The sequence below is a fragment of the Chiroxiphia lanceolata genome, chromosome 2 (genome assembly GCF_009829145.1).
Source record: "Chiroxiphia lanceolata isolate bChiLan1 chromosome 2, bChiLan1.pri, whole genome shotgun sequence".
NCBI lineage: Eukaryota > Metazoa > Chordata > Aves > Passeriformes > Pipridae > Chiroxiphia > Chiroxiphia lanceolata.
This window is the reverse complement of record NC_045638.1, coordinates 30,621,889-30,641,004: the sequence shown is the minus strand read 5'-3', so window position 1 is coordinate 30,641,004 and position 19,116 is coordinate 30,621,889. Positions and strand designations below refer to the sequence as shown.

At 42.4% G+C, this 19,116-nt stretch overlaps 1 protein-coding gene across 11 annotated transcripts in view; it reads left to right on the top strand.

Annotated features, from left to right (window-relative positions):
• Positions 1–19,116, top strand: part of MAP4K4 (mitogen-activated protein kinase kinase kinase kinase 4) — a 169,586-nt gene that overhangs the window by 64,073 nt on the left and 86,397 nt on the right. For all 11 annotated transcript variants that reach the window (XM_032677911.1, XM_032677918.1, XM_032677916.1 and 8 more), the window contains exon 3: positions 14,949–15,005. In XM_032677911.1, the coding sequence (XP_032533802.1) occupies positions 14,949–15,005 (57 nt within the window). The remainder of the gene's footprint in view (positions 1–14,948; positions 15,006–19,116) is intronic.

Below are 19,116 nucleotides of genomic sequence, written 5' to 3'. Positions count from 1 at the left end.
TGGGGATTTTCTTGATGTTTCAGATGGAAATTAATTGGTGGCTTTGAGCTTTGTTTTGTGTATTTCGTTTCCAGGCATCTCAGTCTGAGATGTGCTGTAGCTAGACAAGGAGAGAGCACAAGAACTCTGTTTTACTTGTTTTTGACTAAAATAGCCTTTCAGGCCCTGATCTAGGTAGAATAAGACCTTTGGGACACACCTGTGTATCTGTGAGGACCTGATTGCCCTCCATCAGGCTGTGTGTAGCTGCAGCGGGTGCCCCCGTGGTGCCTTTGGGAGGGCCAGAGAGCCACCAGCTTTCCCTTGGAAAGAGCCGGTTGTAGGAGCCTGCCTCCCTGCCATAGACGGTCAGGCAAAGGTGAGTGCTGATGGAAAATGTGTTTTGGAGTGTATGTGTGTCACTTTGTCTGTGTTTTTCACTTGCAGTGATAGGTCAGCAGCATTCCAGCCAGAATTTTGCTAGAGATGGGGCTGCCAGAGCGGCACTTTGGTGGCTGCCTCCAACCTTCCTTCCCTCTGTGCCCTGTAGTTTCTGAATGTGGGTAGTTTCCCTGGGTGGTGAAGCACCCTCATCTACTGGGCTGGTGGGTGAGATGGGATTCTGACTTTGATCAGGGTCTTCTCACTCAGAGTTGGTGATGTGGGTGGTGAATCAGTCGTTGAAGCTCAGGTTTAGAGCATCGTGCCGTAGTCAGCCCTTAGTTCAGCTGTGTGTTTGGTGGGGCTGCCCCACACTTGGCATAAATACGCATCTGTGCATGTGTGTGTCTTCAGTCATGGTCCATATTTGACAACACTTCAGTTAAATTTTGCCTTGCATATGTTTCTTCTGGTGATCCATTGGTTCAGTGAAAATGCTTTAAGTGTTAAGTATTGCTCGTGCTTGTGTTTTGAAAGAGAAGCCCTTGGACTTGTTATGAATTCTACTTTGACAGCAGTTGCAATAGCTATGCACTATATAATTGAGCAATCTATTCCAGCTTTCTATCTTCATGTTTTCAATGCAGACACATGATTATAATAAACTGTAATGCTCTTTCCATAATTAGACAAGTGGCTGTAAATTTATAAGGCAAACTTTAAAAGCATTGGAACTTCTGGAAATCCAGTTTTAGTACAATTTTAAAAAATAGTTACATTGTTTTAGCTGTCCTCAGAGGGCCCTAATTTGGGACAGGCACATCTGGGGTGTGTAGACCCCTCCCCCGTATCTTGGAAATCCAGTCCTGCTGGTGATACAGCATTCAGACTGGTGGAAAGGACCTTGTTGTCTTTCCCTGATGGGAGAAGGGAGTAGAAGTAGTAGGGCAGCATCACAGATAATTTAATTTCGTTTTCAGTGCATGACACTTAATTGGAAGATTGCTTAATTCTAGGAACTGCTGTTCTGCACCACCATACCACATAATGTATTTAGGTCATGGCTTTAGTGTTTGGTCAGAGTACCTGATTGTGATTAACGTGACTATTTTCCAGATTCAGGTGGTGATTTATGTAAACAGTGGGTAGCTTTTGAGGCAGTGTTGCTCAGACTTTCTTCTGTAGGTAGCTTTCTGTACATCCTAGGAAAGTGTGACCGAGCAAATACCTTAAAGCAAGTGGAAGGCTTCTACTTTAAAAAAAATAAATTATTTCCAGTCCCCCTCTCCATTTCTTTTAGTAAGATTGGAAGTGGTGAAAAGTAACGGTTAGAGATTAAATTTGGCTACAGCACTATGTATATATATCTCCATTTGTAGGATTAAAAATTTTTAAGTTTAAATCCTCAGTGTGATTAAGCAGTGTTTTCACTTGTGAATCCCTAACCAAAAACTTACTGGAGGATTCTGGGCTGTTCCCCATCTGGTCAGCCTCTGAGCTGCAGTAGCTGAGGTGACTGGTTATTTTGCAAAGCCCCACACTGCAGGAGGCCGTGTGCTGGCTCCACCTGGGCTGTGATCTAGATGTGTCTGGGTGCATCCCTGGCAGTCAGCTGCCTCTGCTCTTGGAGACGCCAGAGTATCGGCAGATACATGGGATCTTTCATGACTGTCTCTTTGGAAAACAGCCAGCTGAGGATGGAAACTTTGGGTGTGTAGGGCGCTCCTGAGTCAGGGCTGGATGATTGCTGGAGAAGTATTTTTTTTTTTTGTTTGCCAGGGGCTGGGACATCAGTCCAAACTGTTTACAGGCTCTCATCTCCATATCTGTATTTAGGGGAGATGAGCTGGTGGGCCAGGATATGGTCAGCCTGCTGTAGTCATCAGCAGGGCTGGCCCATTTTCTGCTTTCTTTATGTTGTGCATGGAACCCTGTCAAGACACTTGTGTCCCCACTGCCTCTCCCCTTTATGTGAGTGTGGCTGCCAGGATGCTTGCAGCACCAGTGGGACAACCTTGTTACCCATGTGGGGTAGTGTTTGGGGTTGAGATACCCACTACCTCCTTCTTCCTTTCCCTTTGCCACCTGGGAAGTGGTGCAGTATTACAGAGGTTTCATGGTTAAAGTGATACTGGAATAAGCTCCCCAGCTATGATCAGCTACAAAATGTATGAGTCATCCTCCTTAGCTGAATTTTGATTCTCACTCCTCTTTTGCAGTCTGGGGCAACAATAAGTTGTCCTATTTGTTCCAGTTGCTGAATGATTTACAACCAAAAGCTTGGCCTTTCTGACTAGTAGTTTTTATATTACATCTAGTGGCAACTGTGGTCCAGAGTAGTGACTTGTGGTCTACAGGAATGGCTGATGTTGGATCACGAGCTACATAATACTTCTGTGTAGTGTCAAAAAGTTCTGCAGTGTATATCCTATCTACAGCTACAGAAGGGGTGTGTGCTGGGGACTAAAATCATAGAATCATAGAATTGTTTAGATTGTAAAAGACCTTTAAGATCAAGTCCAACTGTTGACCCAGCACTGCCAAGTCCACCACTAAAGCAAGTCCCCAAGTGCCACATCTACATACATGTCTTTTGAGTACTTCCACAGATTCCACCACTTCCTTGGGCTGCCTGTTCCAATGCCTGACCACCCTTTTTGTAAAGAAAGTTTCTTAATACCCAATCTAAACCTCTCTTGGCACAACTTGAGTCTATTTACTCTAGTCCTGTCACTTGTTTATTTGGGAGAGGGGACTGACCACCACCTTGCGACAGCCTCCTTTCAGGTGTTTGTAGAGAACACTAAGATCTCCCCTGAGCCTTTTTCCCCAGGCTAAACAACCCCAGCTCCCTCAGCTGTTCCTCATAAGACTTGTGCTCCAGATCTTTAACCAGCTCCATTGCCCTTCTCTGGACATGCTCCAGCACCTCAATGTCTGTTTTGTTGTGAGGGTCTCAAAACTGAACACAGGATTCAACATGTGGCCTCACCAGTGCTGAGTACAGGAGGATGATCACTGCCCTGGTCCTGCTGGCTACACTATTTCTGATACAAGCTAGGATACCGTTGGCCTTCTTGGCCATCTGGGCACATTCCTGTGTTGCCTGCACCTTCTTCCAAAGGTCAAAACCTCTGCTTTTTTTCCTGAGTTCCAACCAAAGCTTTCTGTTCAGCCAGGCTGGTCTTCTTCCCTACCACCTTGTCTTTCAGCATACAGGTACAGACTGCTCCTGTGCCTTTAAGATTTCCTTCTTATAGAATGTTCAGGCTTCCTGGAAGCCTCTGCCCCTCTGGACTACCTTCCAATGGTCTTAGTCAACCAGGCTCCTAAAAAGACCAAGGTGGTAGTTCTGCTTTCCTCTCCCTTTTCCAAGAATTGAAAACTCTTATCATTTTGTGATTGTTTTGCTCAAGAGACTTCCAACCATCACATCACCCAGCAGTCCTTCTCTGTTCACAATCTGCAGTTCTAGCGGGGCACCTTCTCTAGTTGTCCCCAGTTGACCATCTGTGTCAGGAAGTTATAATCTTCCACACACTCCAAGACCCACCTGGACTGTTTCCTCTCTGCTATATTGTATTTCTAGCAGGTGTCTGGTAAGTTTAAGTCCCTCGCGAGAACAAGGGCCAGTGATCATGAAACTGCTACCAGCTGCTTATAGAATATTTCATCTGCCTCTCTATCCTGATTGGGTGGTCTGTAACATATTTCCACCAGGACATCTACCTTGGCCTTCCCTCTGATTCTTACCCATAAACACTCTACCCTGTCATCACCGTCATTAAGCTCTAGACACTCAAAACACTCCCTAACATACAGTGTTATCCCACCATGTTTCTGTGATGGCAATTATATAATAGTTTTCCTGCTGCAAGATGCCTTCTGTTTGTTGCCCATGGTTTGTGCATTGGGGTAAATTAACTTCAGGTGGTTTATTGATTCTGTCACCTTTCTGGGGGAAGAAGCCCAAATTCCTATGTATCCATTCTCAGATGCTTTTGTGGTTTCTAACACACCAATAACCCACTGTGTCTTTGCTGCTACATGAATCTCCATCCCCAACCTCTACTGAGACAGCAAACTGAAGGACCTTGGTAGCACACTGTCCCTCAAACACTGGCATGCTTCTCCTAGGGTTATCTCTAGCAATCCTGGTTTTATCCCTTTCCCCCTTCAAAATTAGTTCAAAGCCCTTTCAGTGAGCCCTGTTAACTGCTGTGCAAAGATCCTTTTGCCACTTTGAGATAGGTATATCTGTCTATTGCCAGCAGGACTGCTGTCATGTAGGCTGATCAAAAGCCCTAAAATTCTGCTGGGGGGGACACCAGGCTCACAGGCAGGTATTGATCTGCTGACTCTTCCTGTGGAAAGAAATCTCACAAACCCTTTTGCACCAAAATAACTTTTGTTTAATCTGCATTTTATTTGTACCCTGAGTGCACAGCAGGGCAGGAGAAGACTGGCTGCAATGGGAGCAGCGCTGTGGCCTTGCTTTGCAAGTTCTCCCAAGGAATTTCTTCCATTTTCATTTGCCACAACTTGATCTGTGAAAGCCTGTAGTATGTTATTCAAGAGTGGTGAACATGTTTTGACTAGTTTTTGTGAGGCACTTGGTGTGTTCTTGTGTACTCGATAAAAAGTCATTACTGGAGAACGTGCAGGCTCCATTTCCTTAATACTGTTCTTTTCCGTGGATTAACCTGTGAGCTGAATGTGTTGCATAATGGCTTTTCTGTCATGTGGCTCTTTCACATAATAAACATATTTGCCACATGTTTTGGGAATGCATATTAAATACTATCCAGGTAGCAACTGACAGGAATTTGCATTCATTTTGGTCTTTCTTTTTATAAATAAAGAAAGAAATAAATGGCTCTGCAACCTCTGAGATTTGGGTTTTGTTGTTACTGAGTCTGGTACAGAAAGGGTTGTTAGTACAGGCTTGGTTTTTTGAGTCAAACTCCCATGCTGATAACGCAGAAATAGTTTGAGGTCTGAAAATACTGCCTGAGTATTTGAAAATAGTTTGTGTGGACACAAAGCTGTTTACAAATCACTTGCTGGCCACCAGCCAGTTTCTCAAGGACAAGGTGGTTTGGATTTTTTTTTTCCCTTTAGAATCACAAATGTACTTGGCAGGTTATCAGAAGATAAAAATGCTGGAAATAGTCTCCTGGTACAAGTCCTCATTTAATTAAAATACATACAACTTTAGGTTAAATGTGTGTTTCGCATCTTGCAGGCAACTTGGTAAAATATTTCTGAATTCGTTCTTATGTATGGAGTTACAGTATAAAACATGGTCCCCATTCTTTTTAAGAATGCTTCCTCTTGTAGTACTCCTGCAGCATACCTGGTGCTCTAGAAAATGTATTTTAACTTCAGCAGTTTCTGCCAGGTAAATTATGACTTCTTAGTCCATAGTAGTGAGAAGATGTGACTAACTGGAAGTCGCACTGATGATGTTTATAATAGCTAAAGGAAAGATAATAGAATAGAAGAACGGAATATTCTGAGTTGCAAGAGACCCACAAGGATCATTGAAGTGCAACTCCTGATGGCAGTCAGTGTCTCCCCTGAGTAGGAAAAGCAAAAAGCTCAAAACCACACAGTTCCAGCCCATCTTTGTTGTGTGGTTTAGCACTGGAGGAGTATTGACAGTTGGACTGGAACTTATTTTTTTAATATAAATAAATAAAGAAATAAATGTATATGTAGGAGTTCACTAACTTTTCTTCTTTAATGCTAATGTTCTGGAGTTTTTTAAAGGCTGTTAATATGAAATCTTTAATTTTAACCACATTGAAATAAAACTTGATACACAGCCTGACTTCCCCTACTCTGCTCAGCTGTGTTGTTCTACTGGGATGGTATTAATGGAAAAGGTTCTCCTTCCTCTTGCCCCTCATTGATATTAATCTGTCCAATACTAGCAGATCTTCCCCATGGAGTGTGTTAGTATCTTCTGATGCACCTAGACAAAAGGTGAGACTTTCCTGATGGGGACAGCTGAGCATGACGTTGTGTGTGTTGGGCTCCTCGTGTCCAGTGGGCTGTATCAACAGCAGCAAATCTAAAAACATATTAAAAAGGGAAATAAAAGGCAGCGAAGCCAATTGTTCCTCCTTTTCCCTTCCCCTCCTGCTATGTCTTTTGCATTTACAATGAGGTTTTATGCCTTCCATTTAGCTAACTTTAAATTCAAGAAAAAGTTGATTTCTATTTATTACCCTGCTTGCTGCTCTCCAGGAGGATGGTGGGCAGTTCGGGATGGTGCCTCGGGCAGCCAGGCCCTGAAGCAGCATAGCTGGACACATGCTGTCTGTGACTGCTGGATGCTGCCCAGTGAGGGACACTGACCTTTTCACTGCCTGGTGATGGCTGTCACCCATTTCGCAGAGCTGCTCTTTTTTGTCAGTAGATCGAATGCAACAAGGCTGGTAGGGTGTGTGTGAACTTGGTTTTCCTTCTGTACAACCTCTGACAATGCCCCAGGAGAGTGCAGGCTGTTTATAACAGTGGTGGTGCATGGAGGGGCAAGGACTAATTAGGTTTTGATTATTTTTTTTCCCCCACAAAGAAAAGTATGACTGTGGCACTTCTGTGTACTCTATGCCTAAATACATACATTTGTCGAGGACATCTTGCCTTCTCTTTCAGAAGGGGTGTGCCCAGCACTGAGGTGGTTTCTCAGCAGCTTCTTGGTGGTGAGTAGAGTGAAACAGGTGCAGAGTTGCCTGGGTATGCAGAGGGCCTTGGTCACAGGGTGTCAATTGCTCCTTTCAGTCAGAAAGCTCAGCTTTGAATGTCCAGGGTGATGAGTTAAATGTCGATATGAATCCATTTAAAAACCAGTCAAACAAAAGAGGAGCAGCCCGAGGCTTTTTTTTATACAGGCTTATTTTGATGTCACTCTGGAGAAGCGATGGTGAGACTCTGCCCTTTATGTGCTGTCTGTCTCAGCTGCAGAGGCACCTACATTGTTTCAAAGCCCCCTTCCACCCATGTGGGGAGCCGTGGTTGTGATGGCATGTGGCAAGTACAGAACTTGCTGTGGTGACCTGTGGTGGTCCCCTTCAACCTGATTAACATTGCCCCTGTGACAGGCCGTGTTATTGGTCATGCCACCAAACTGTACCTGCTGCTCCTTCAGGCAGTGGCCAGTATACAGCAGAAAGTGTTTGGTGATGGAAGTGCCTCTGTATCTGTAGAACATGTAATTTTGTATCTAGAAGTAGATGATTTATCATTTTGGTCTAAATTCTTCTCTTAGTGTTCTCCATCTGGCTCATTTTTAATTATAGTTACCAGAAAGAAATTGTTCTGTATGAAAGATACCATTGCAGGCGTCCAAAGAGACAAATCGGTATTAGGAGGGGTGAATTTAGTGACTGGTAAAGCCATTAAGGTAGGGTGAAGAAGTGGTTTGAATGAGAGCCAGACACAGCCGATTTTAGTTGATATTTCCTAAAGGAAGCCAAATGTTCTCTGAGCCAACTGTGTCCATGTGGGAGGTATGCCTCTACTCTGGTTTAATTATTTTCTTTTGTTTTAATTTGGGAGGTTTTTTGGTGTCTTTTAATACTGTGCCAACTAAATTACCTAGGCACGTTTAAAAACAGAAAAAAAATGCAAAGATTAGTAAGGTCCTTCTCTTTTTGAAGAGGGCTGAGGGTGCAGACTCTATTGTAGAGAAAACAGGTGATGGTGCTTTTAGTAAAGGTCCCTAAATCTGGGCATACCGTGGTGGAGATTGGAAGAATGGGATGGTGACTTCAAAGATGGCTCTTGAAGATAGTATTTTCCAGGCTGGGGTCTCAAACCAGTTAGCTCAAGTGTTCCTTTAGAAGAAGCATCTAATCTGGGGCAGGAAGCTCTGGGTGGCCACCGACAGAGCAGCAAAGCTTGATCCAGCACACGGCTGATGACTGGGATGTCTGACAGAGGGGCAGCACTCAGCACGATGTATCTTTCAAAAAGGCCTGAAGTTGAGGCCTTGTGGAAAAACACATTGCAGCCTTGTTGCCCATGTTGCTAGCAGGCCCTAGTTTGTCAACCTTTCCTGCTCAGTATTTGCGAAGAATAAAAAGGAGGGAAATCTGTAGGCTCCACTTGATAAGGGAGTGTTTGGTGCCATTTGAGCCAGGAAATGTGTAGTCTTGAGGAATCCCAGTTGGCTGAATGGGCTGAGATTGGTATGACTGGGTGACGAAGGGCTGGCCATAGTCTTAAACTGAACAGCTGCTGGACCTATTACCCTCCCTTTCCCCTGCAATATCCCCTTCTTTTACTATCTTTTTAAATCTGTTTCCCAGTCAGATGTCTCAGCAGCTGTGAACTGTAATAGGCATAATCGTCAGGCCTCACTTAGACAAGTCTTCCTAAGGTCCTGTGGGAAATTGGTGTTGTTTTCTAGGTGAATGTGAACTGTCTGCCGTTGCAATTCTCTTTCTGTCCTCTCCCATAAGACAAAACAATCTCCTGCTGATCAGTGGGGCAAGATGGTGCTGGGAGTCAGCAGAGATGCCTTCTAGCTGATCTCTGCCGTTGACCTGTTGTGATCCTGGGAAAGTTAGATTGTGGCTTGCTGCCACAGTTTTCCCACCATCTTTTTTTTTTTTTTTTTTTTGCCTTTTCCTTTCTCCTGTTTGGGCAGTGAGCCGTTTGGGAGAAGGAAATGCCTCTGATAATGTATATACAGCATCTTTCAGAGTGGGAAAGCTACCACAAAACTAACAATCAAAATGAAAAATCAGTGCATAGAACTATCTTTTTTCTTCCTAGCAGGTGTAACATCTTTTCACTCTGTCCCTGGAAGAACAAGACTGATAATAACTGTGCATTTTTCTGTGCATTATTTCACAGAATGCAGTACTATGCATGAGTAAATTACCATTATTATGTCTTCACAGCAAGTGAGCCTGTGGATAGCTAAAGCACGATAGAGAGTATGTTGTTTTCTGTTTTGCTTTCCAGGCATTTGATGTCAGGAGTTAGACAGGGGGAAAACTCAGAGCCCTGTCCTGTCTTTGACTTAAAACAGTGCAAGTCTTTAATAGCTGTGGTTGGTTTGGATTTAGAAATCATCTAACAGGATGATTATTTGTCATGTGTTTCTGCAGTGATTTCCCAGGCTTTTGTACTGGGGTTGTTTGCTCATTTTTATTCTAGAAGTAGTCTTCATGCCATGTAAGCATTGTATCTTTTTTACGAATTTATCTCCATTGCTGGAGCCTACAGAATGCTGTATCGGCAGGAACAGCATTACTTTGGCAGACTTTTTGCTTAAGAATACTTTATACTTAATTATTTGGTTTTGACTGGGGAGGTTGCTTTCACTTTGTGCCACTGTGTCTTTTTGCCTGTCAGAATGTGTTCTGTTTCCTCCGCAAACACTACTTCCATTGCTTTTCACAGGGTAGACCTAATCTTTTTAGGGACTGGAAAGAAGCGTCATGTAGAGTCCAAGTTTTTACAGTGCAAAGTTGGTTGGTCTGCAACTTTCTGTGTTGGCGAGTGACAAAAAGAGCTCATGGTAAACATGACTTGGAATAATAAGTTATCGTTTATTGCACTGCTGTGTGCAACCTAATAGCAGAATATTGCTTCATGGCCTGTTGCCTCAGGCTGGTAGGAGTTGAGAGTCAACTGAATGAGAAGCAAATTGGAAAGTTGTTTAGCATGGGGGCATTGAACAGCACTACTAAGAGGTGGTACTGTGGTGAGGTTTCACTCGGTAGCATGTCTAAATCTGGTCTGCTGCTTCTCTGTGCATTGTGGCAATTGAAACTGAATTAGTAGATTTTTTTTTTTCAAATCAGTTGCTCTTCTTTCTACAACTGTCATTATAGAATACTGGGAGCTTAGAGAAGTTTTCCAAAGACTTAATGGTGTACAGTGTACAGGATAATCCAAGCTTCCAAGTCATAGTCACATATGCTGCTTTCCTTCCTTAATGTGTAATGTTGCCCCATATTCTGCTTCTGTGCCATTTAGCTGGGGACCAAGCTTACAGGAACAGTCTCCCAAAGGCACGTTATTACACAGGCCTGAAACTGTGTTAGTAGGAGAATTGCATTACTGTGAAATACACATCTTGGATAATTAAGAGGGGTTGGAAGTAAATGAGCTGATAGGATTCCTTTTGCATTTCATTTGCATAGTTCTTTGATAACATTAAGGCACAAGAAAAAAAAAAGCACCATGAAAAACAGCACATAGCAGCACTTGCCTTTGAACCTTTCCAGAACAAAAATTTTACAGTAATAATGTGTGCCAAGGAAGAAAGAGGCAAGAAGTAGGTGTATTAACTGACTTGGAGAGTGTGGGTAGGCTTGAAATTCATAATGTTCTACAGATCTTGGCAGTTTACCAAGGATTCCCCTTGTCCCCTCTGCCTTTCAACATGCATAAAGCCCGCTGAGATGAGAAATAAACAGCATATTGCTATCAGACATATGGGATATGCTTAAGTAGTGGATTCAGTTGAAGATCCAGTTAAATGCTGCAGTGTTGCTGTTGCTGTGTTCATGAGAAAAGCTGTAACCTTATGTAAATGAACTTTCTGTCAGCTGCACAAGAAGACACAGGACAAAATTTGGGGCTGACGGTCTCAACTCTGTTGACTCCATTTAAAAATGCAATGGTGCAAGTAGCAGGCTTAGAAATATTCTTATACTTCTTCCTTGGGAGGATAACCAAGTTCTTTAATATGAATAGAACCATGAAATGAGGGAAAGAAAGGTGGGAAGAATGCATAAGAAATGACAGGTAGTTTGGAAATTTTGATCAATAAAATTAACGTGGTCTAAATGAAGGGAATGTATTGGTGAACTAATTTCTCTGGGGATGAGCTTACAGTGCTGACGTTTTCTTGTGACCCCCATGCCGAAACCTGGTAAGAGGCAAACTCACTCCCAGCATGATGTAGCCTTTTCTATCTGTTGCTACTACTATGCAGTGAAACCTCTGCAGCTTCCTCAGTCCTTTAGCTCTGGAGACGGTCATCTTATGCTTAGCAAGATGCGTCTTGTTTGCTGCTGTCTCCATTGCATATTTCATATCCATACTTAACGTTCTGGCCATGGGACAGTTATCTTGTGATCCCCAGCCTCTGATATTTGACATCTAGCAGTATTTTAAGAAACTGCTGTTTTCATTTGCGTTTTGCAGTCTTGCAGAGCTTTTAAAATATCCAGATGGTAATTGACAACAATGCACCTGGAGAAACAAAGCTGCAAGATCCTCTGTTGTGCCATGGGGATGGGAGATCCCATGATGCCACAAGTCCACACTGCACTAAAGCAGGGGCCTCATTCTGCGTGAAAAGTGTTTTCTCAATGGAGTGGTATTGCTGAGATATGGTCTCTGTATGGAGCATTAATGTTTACAGCATTTATGAAGTGCCCTGTGAGTTGGATTTGAATAAATTTTAATCCCAGGAGATTGAGTTCAGAGTGTTTCTCCCATCTATGATTTCTGCAGTTCTTTCTTCATGTTCAATCACTTTGCAATTTAATTATTACTCTTTTTAATGCAGAAAAATTTTTCCAAAGCAAAAGCTGGCTATGAAAATCTGAATATTCGTTTCCAAAATGGGAATGCTTAGCCATTTCATATTATGAGCAAAATTATACAAGCATGCTAATAGTTTGACAAGTCTGTTCTTGAACAGAACTGTTAAGCAGATAAACAAAAACCCAAAAACTCAGCTCATGCTTATATGCTGTGCTTGTGATGTTTGCTTTCTCCTTTCCTCTGAAAATATTTTTAATGAAAAGAATGTGCCTTCAAAATATCCTTTTACTTCTCTCATATAAATTAATGTCATGCAGGCCTGTCCCCCCCATGTTGTAGATGCTTAGAATATGAGTGCTCCATACATTATGAAAAGGGTATTTGGAGTAATTTTAAACAATATTTTGAAGTGACCGTGGTTTAAATTTGGCCTGGGATACTGAGCAGCCCACACTTCCCACACTGCAGTTCACTTGCTTTCAGTCCCTTAGGAGCGTTATGTAGAAGGTTTTCCCATCCCAGAAGAAGCAAAGCGAAACATGAGCAATTGCTGTGCTCTGCTGTAGCTGGCCCAGGTTTTCGTAGGGACATTTGTGGAAGCACCATCAGGATCCTGTGAAGCTGCTGGGGAAGGATGGTTGGGCTGATGCACATTAGTCATCCTGAGTGGGCCAGTCTCACAGGGAGGAACGTTGACTTGAGAAAAGCTGTGAAGCTAAGCCCTGGGAAATTTCAGGTGTCTCTCTGGAAATAGCAAGCCCACCAGTAGTTTGTAGATTTGAAAAGACAAATAGAACAAAAATTCCATAAAATATGTGGCATCTTATGGATGTCTTGCTACTGTGTGCCACATTTTCTGCTTGAGTATATTCTGCCACCATTTTAGCATCTCCACTTTGCTGCAGAGTGAACCGTGAACTGCTTTTTTTAAGAAGTTTCTTTCTTCAGAAGTCCTTAGCGTTGTGAGCTTTTTTCCCTCTGAGATGTCCTTGTAACTCTCTTATCTTTAGCGTATTCTTTTTGTATCTCAAACTGATCATCCTACGTCCTTGGGCCTTCAAGTTCCTTTGATGGACCTGTGGAAAATAGGGTCAGAGCTGAGGGTAGTAATTTTTCTGCCTTGGTGTAAACCATTTTCCCCTCCTTCCTTGTGGGATGGTAAATTTTGAGAAGATCACAAGCTTCTGTCGTTAGGCAGAGGTCCAGGGTGGGAAATTGGAGTTGGAAATCTCCTCGGCTTGCTGAAAGGCTTTGGTTCAAGAAGTTATAAGGTCAAGGTAAGGTCAGTCTTGGCTACTGCGCACATGTTATGACCCTAACTTTGTTTCAAAATCGAAACCAACTTGAGACCAAGCTGTAAAAAGAAATGCCTGCAGTAAAGAGAGTTTACAGAGCAAGCAAAAGCCTGAGAACAGTAATGTATTTATAGAAAGCACGTGGATTGGTTAGTAAGGGAGAGCGCAGCACAAAAAGAGTTGTGAAAGAAAGCTGAGGCAGCCAATTCCGCAGCATTTCATCCTTTTGAATGCACCAGCAATGCCTGGCCATTACCTCCATGGAGGCCACCATAAGATGTGAAGGGGTCAAGATTTCTCCGAAGAGACTAGTGGTTTGGGGTGCTTCCATTCTGGGGTGTCAATCTTGAAAGAATCTGTAACGAGATTAATAAATTAGTCCAGGAAAAAAATGCACTGTTAATGTCCATCAACTAGAGTGGATGCTACATATGAGTTTCTGCCTAGGAAACTTAGAAATAGGTGAGGAGAAGAATAAAGGAACTGTGACTTTAGTGAAATGTTTTGTTGTGTTTTTATCATTACTTGTGATAAAAGCGATGAAATAGAGTGGGCATTCCTCTTGCTGGAGAGCTTGACTGATGCAGACAAGACCTTTTGGGGATGATACTTGGGAAAGTTATTGGGAGACTGGGCTGTTTGACTAGAAGTCTCGAGGCAAATTGCTGGGTGTTAAGTGGAGAGCTGGAAAATACCAATATAGGGACCATTTCTAAATACCTGTTTAGGAAAAAAAGTACAAACCAGCTAATTGATGTGTCCCCACTTCGTGTGAACATATAGAGGAGAGAAAAAGTTTTTTGTTAGAAGTCAGCTGAGGTGAATTGCAGCCCACCTGGAGTGGGCTGTAGTGCTGGAGGGGCCTGTCGTGCCTCCTGCCTCCCAGCCCTGCGATTTGTGTCCTGCCAGCTGTCTCTGTTCCGACTGCAGAACAAACCAGTTTAATTTCCTGGACTGCAATCCCCTGCCCCACCCTGCAGTTTCTTAACTGTGTTAACTTTCTGCCATTTTAGTGATCTCAATCAGTTTATCGTATGATACAATGAGTGCCAGAAGGAGCTCAGTGCTCCTGGGAGAAATATGTGACAGGAGGCAGAGGAAGGAAGGGTAGGAGCTCCCTGCTGCAGCAGCTGGGATCTATTAACTCAGTTCCAGCTGTACTGAGAAACTCTCCTTATCATGGAGTAGCTGAAGAGAGATGACATCTTGTTCTTCTCTAGCTATTGTGAGACAAATGAAGAGACCTCTTGCAGGTCTGATGCATCACTTGCAAAAACCTCACATCTTTTTACTAGTGAAGACCAAAACAAGGAGAAATGTCCTAAGCCCTAAGCATGGGCTAACCCCCTAAGCATGCTTGCATTTATCTAGCAATATGTCACCCAGGTACCAGGCACTGGTCCATAGAAATAAAATATACAACACATGGAGTTTATCTATTCTGACATGTTAATAGACTATCATTAATGACTATAAACTTTGCTAAAGTAAACAGAAGGGAAGCTGTGAATATCATCTGTCTGTACATGATAATAATCATTTTAATGTGGAGAAAAAGAAATAGGTTCTGAAATTTGTATAAGAACATTTTAAAAATAATTTTTGTTTTAGCCATCTAGAGTATTTGTTGTTTTTTCCTAGGACATATAAGAAGGGTCTAGCACATCTGGGGAAAATCCAGTGACTGGAACTCTTGTCGAAATATTTTGCTGTGTGTATGCTTGAAGGGATGGGTGAGATGCTGGTGTTGACAGTTCTCTCTCTCTTATTCAGGGTCGACATGTCAAAACGGGTCAGCTGGCAGCCATCAAAGTCATGGACGTTACTGAGGTGAGTAGAGGAACTTTCTGCTTTATTAGCAACATGGGTTAAATTTAATATTTGAGAGATGGTATATGGCTTGCCTCACATTTCTGTTGAAGGACATGATTTTTACATGTGAATGTTTGCTCTCTGCTTGCACGACCTGACCTCTCAAACCCATCTGCCCTTTACGAGATTTCTGTGTGCTGGGGCCTCTGGCCTTCACAAATTGCTTTGGCCATTGCCAGGGCATATGAGTGCACCCAGCACTCCATTTTCAGAAATTTCTTAGAAGAGGGGAAAAAAATCATATTTCTCACTTTTTGTCTCTTAAATGTATCATCTTGCTTTTACTGAAAAGCAAAAGGGGAGGTGAGGAGGCTGCTTGACACAGAGGACAGTGTTCTCCCTGGTACATTTGCAGCCTACAAAGGGTATATGTTTATTCAAAGGAATGGGTCCAGTAAAGTTCCAAGAAGCCTGAAAGCAGAAACATCTGCAGGAATGATGCAGGATTCATGAGCAGATTGCTAGCAGAATTCAGCAGTGTAAAGTAGCAGTAGTAGTAGTAACTGACCCACAGGGATTTACTTAGATGGGAAAGAAGGGAAATGAACCCAGCCAAAGAAATAAAAAATATGTGCCTATATTTGAATCTTTAGATGTCTTGCAGTTTATGCTGTTCAAAAAGCAATCAGTTTAAGTCTTAAAAAATCAAGAAAAGCATGGGTTTCTCCCTGTTGATTCCAGTTGTGGTGTATAGAGTTACATCCACTAATTAACAGAGCTTCAGATTTAAAATTGAATGAGAACCTCCCATGTGCAATGCTTGACTGATACTGCTCTTCTGTAGAGGTATTGTGCCTTTTCAAACTAAGTGTCTTACTCTTCTGAACTCCTCAATTTTACATAGGTATTCAGGTGAAAATTTTGTTAATGCATCTGCATTATACAGAGCAAGGGGTCTTTGGCAATACTGGTTATATTAAGCAAAACTCCTGGAAGCATATTGCTGCAAAATATTTTGTAGTTTAGTGTGTATATAGGTGCAACAAGTAAAAGTGGCCTTGGACACAAGGTCCTACATGAGTGGTAGGGTGTAACAGGTAAATAGGCAGGCAAGGAGGAAAACAAGAAGGCAGGGTTAGGTCAACTGATAGGACTTCAGTCTTATCTCTGAATCTCGTAGTGTTCGATGGGCAGTGTGACTGCTGCTCTCTAACTTAAGCTGTTGTGTCTGCCAAGAGCTAGATATTCTTGCTTTGTAAGATGGCCTGATAAAGATCAATTTTCAGCTGAAGTTTGTCAAAGTCTGCCTTCATGAGGAGGCAATGCTTTTTTTGCTGCAGTTAACAAGCAGAGAAACCAGAGAAAAATGAAGGTGTGTTGACACACAGTGAATGTTCTTTGCACAGCGTTTCCATTTGTGCAACGGTTTTACACAGGGCAGCTTGCTGGACTGTGCATGACAAAGGATTCTTCCATAATATTAAGATTAGCTCTAATGCACACTCTTTCTGTTTTTAATATCATGTATTAATCACAAACAGTTGTAATGGAGAGGTTGCACGGCAAAAGGAAAACACTTGAAAAATGCTGTCTATGCTATGGCTAAACTCATGTTGCAGGACACGGTTTAAGTTTTGAAACTTTCTTTAATTTTCATCTGGTTTTGAAAAGCAAGCTGTATATTGGCATGGTCTCTCAAAAACACAATGCTTTTTGAGGGGATGAAGGGCAGTCAGAGGGAAGAGTTTGGAGATGTTAGTTCCATGCAGCTTAAAAAATCATTGTCTTTCCTACTACTGGAGCCTCATGTGTTTTGCTTCGAAGTAATGAGCCTGCAGGGGCTAAAAATGTGTAAATTCTTCCAAGTCATGCTAAATCAGCTCCACTTTGTAACACCGGGCATGGGTGATACCGTTGCATGGATCATTTTCTCAGTGGCAGATGTGACCATAGGATGTTCCTGTCCAGTCTTGCTTGCTGGTTCCTTGCCTGTTTCCCAGCACTTGTGCCGACACGACTGCCTGGGGGCCAGATGGTGACCTGGATCAGTGAACAGGCTGCGGTTCCAGTTTAAAAATACCCTCACTCCTCTCCTTCCTCTGGTTTATTTATAAACTGGATTGGTTCATTGATCACTGATTAGCACATAATGTTACCAACTGTTGTGTGATTTCTATGAAGAAGGTGGCATGAGACCAGAAAAGAGCTGCTGCTGGCCATCAGGGAGAAGGGGCAGTAGCTCAAATTGACATTTCTGCCAGATACAGCCATATCCTCAAGACATGGCTTCAGTTTCTCATGGGATGGTTCATGAACACCTCCTTTTGCTGGCAAACAATGCAGCTCCATCTCCAATGCAGCTCACCACAACTTAAAGGGACAATGGGAGGAGAGAACATGGGGACAGAGAGGACAGTGACTGCTACCCTTAGCTCTGTCCCAGAAGAAATGCTGAAGAAACCACAGCCTCAAATTCACCTTCTCTACCTGCTGTAAGAGCTACAGTTAGATGAACTGCTAATGGTAATACTAACAGTGTCCATGCCCATGGAGAAAGAAGCTTCAGTGGAAACTTTCACAAAACTGAAATTGTGATTTTTCCAGTGAGTGGCTGCTTGAAGCTGTAGGTGATTTGTGCCTATGTGCATATTTTATTGGCAGTGTTATGCCTTTCTGCTTAAATTCAAGCAGTACTGTGAGGGATATCTGATTATTTTGACTAACCTGAGTTGAGAACAGACACAGACTTTCTTCTGGGATACCTCTGATCCAGTGCTTCCTTTGCCAAATGCTTAACAAATTAGAAAACCTAATGTGTTCACATGCTCTGTGGGCGCCCCCCAAATTTTCAGATTTCAAGGCCATGATTCTGCAATTCACACATTGCTCAGGATCAGTGAAGTTATGTGAGTTCTGGGCTGTAAAGTTTTTAACACCCAAACAGGTGAGTTGTCAAACTCAAAGTAAAGGCTTTCCTTTAAAAGTTTTTGTTGGCATGAAGAAAATGAGGTAGTATAATCTCTGACTAGAGATATTGGAAGAAACATTATACCTCTGTATTGTACATGGCACTGTGGAAATGCTCTTCATCCTTCTCATCTTTTCTTGTGGTTTTCTCTTTAGATTTTAATTTTGAAAAGGATGGTGGCAGTCATGAGAAAAGAGGAGGTGGGCTGAAGCTATCAGCTTGATCTTTGAATATATTATGACTAGTTAGTACTGCTGCCTTAAATGTTGGGGGGGTGTTGATGTGCATAAAACTTTCCTGCCTCTTCTGTTTTCCTCCTTTCTAAACAAATTAAGAAAAGACTTAGAAGACTGTATGAATCTTTACAGATCTTTACTTCTACAGCACTAAAGCGAGCACTAAGAGATCTGTAAGACCTAAAGATCTGTAAGTTTTAGTACAGAATGGTGCATATGTAGGTCCTATTTTCACTTTCTGAGGGCGAAGCTACAGTACATGTAGGCTGAAAAAATTTCACTATAGAACAAATAAAACCAAAAACCCCACCAGTCTTCATCAATGGAGAACTATTCTAATTCCTTGTTGGAATGAACCCAATGACCGTAAAAGGGGAACAATATGAACTATCATTGTACAGGCACTTTAAAAATTGTTTTAGAAAACGTACATATGTAGGATGACTTTCATATTGCACATGTGTTGTGGGGAGGCATTATTTGAGAGATTCCTGTAGTCTGTCATTAATCTTTTTATTGTAGGGTCTCTGTTCCTTTTGTGACATTGTATTGGAGAAGGCAGTGATCAGTCTGTGTTGACCCCTTCCACTCACTGACTGTTAGGTTTCCATAATTGTAAGATTTCCCTGACTCTTAAATTTGGTAGTCACTATTCGGTTAAAGAATCGGTTTTCTTGTGAAGTAAATAACATTTAAAACCTTAGCAAAGCTTACTTGGCAAATCTGCCTGCACCCAAGCTGTTAACTTACATTATACCCTAAAGCTTGACTATGCTTAACTCCTTTTGAAGCTTTCCTTGCAGCTGCATGGTTGTTTCCAGTGTCACTCCTGTGTTCCGCTTCCAGCAATGCTTTTCTCTTTGAAAGCTTTAGTAACTGATTTTGAGGGAAAAACACAATTGCTTCTCCTCTGTTTGTTATAACC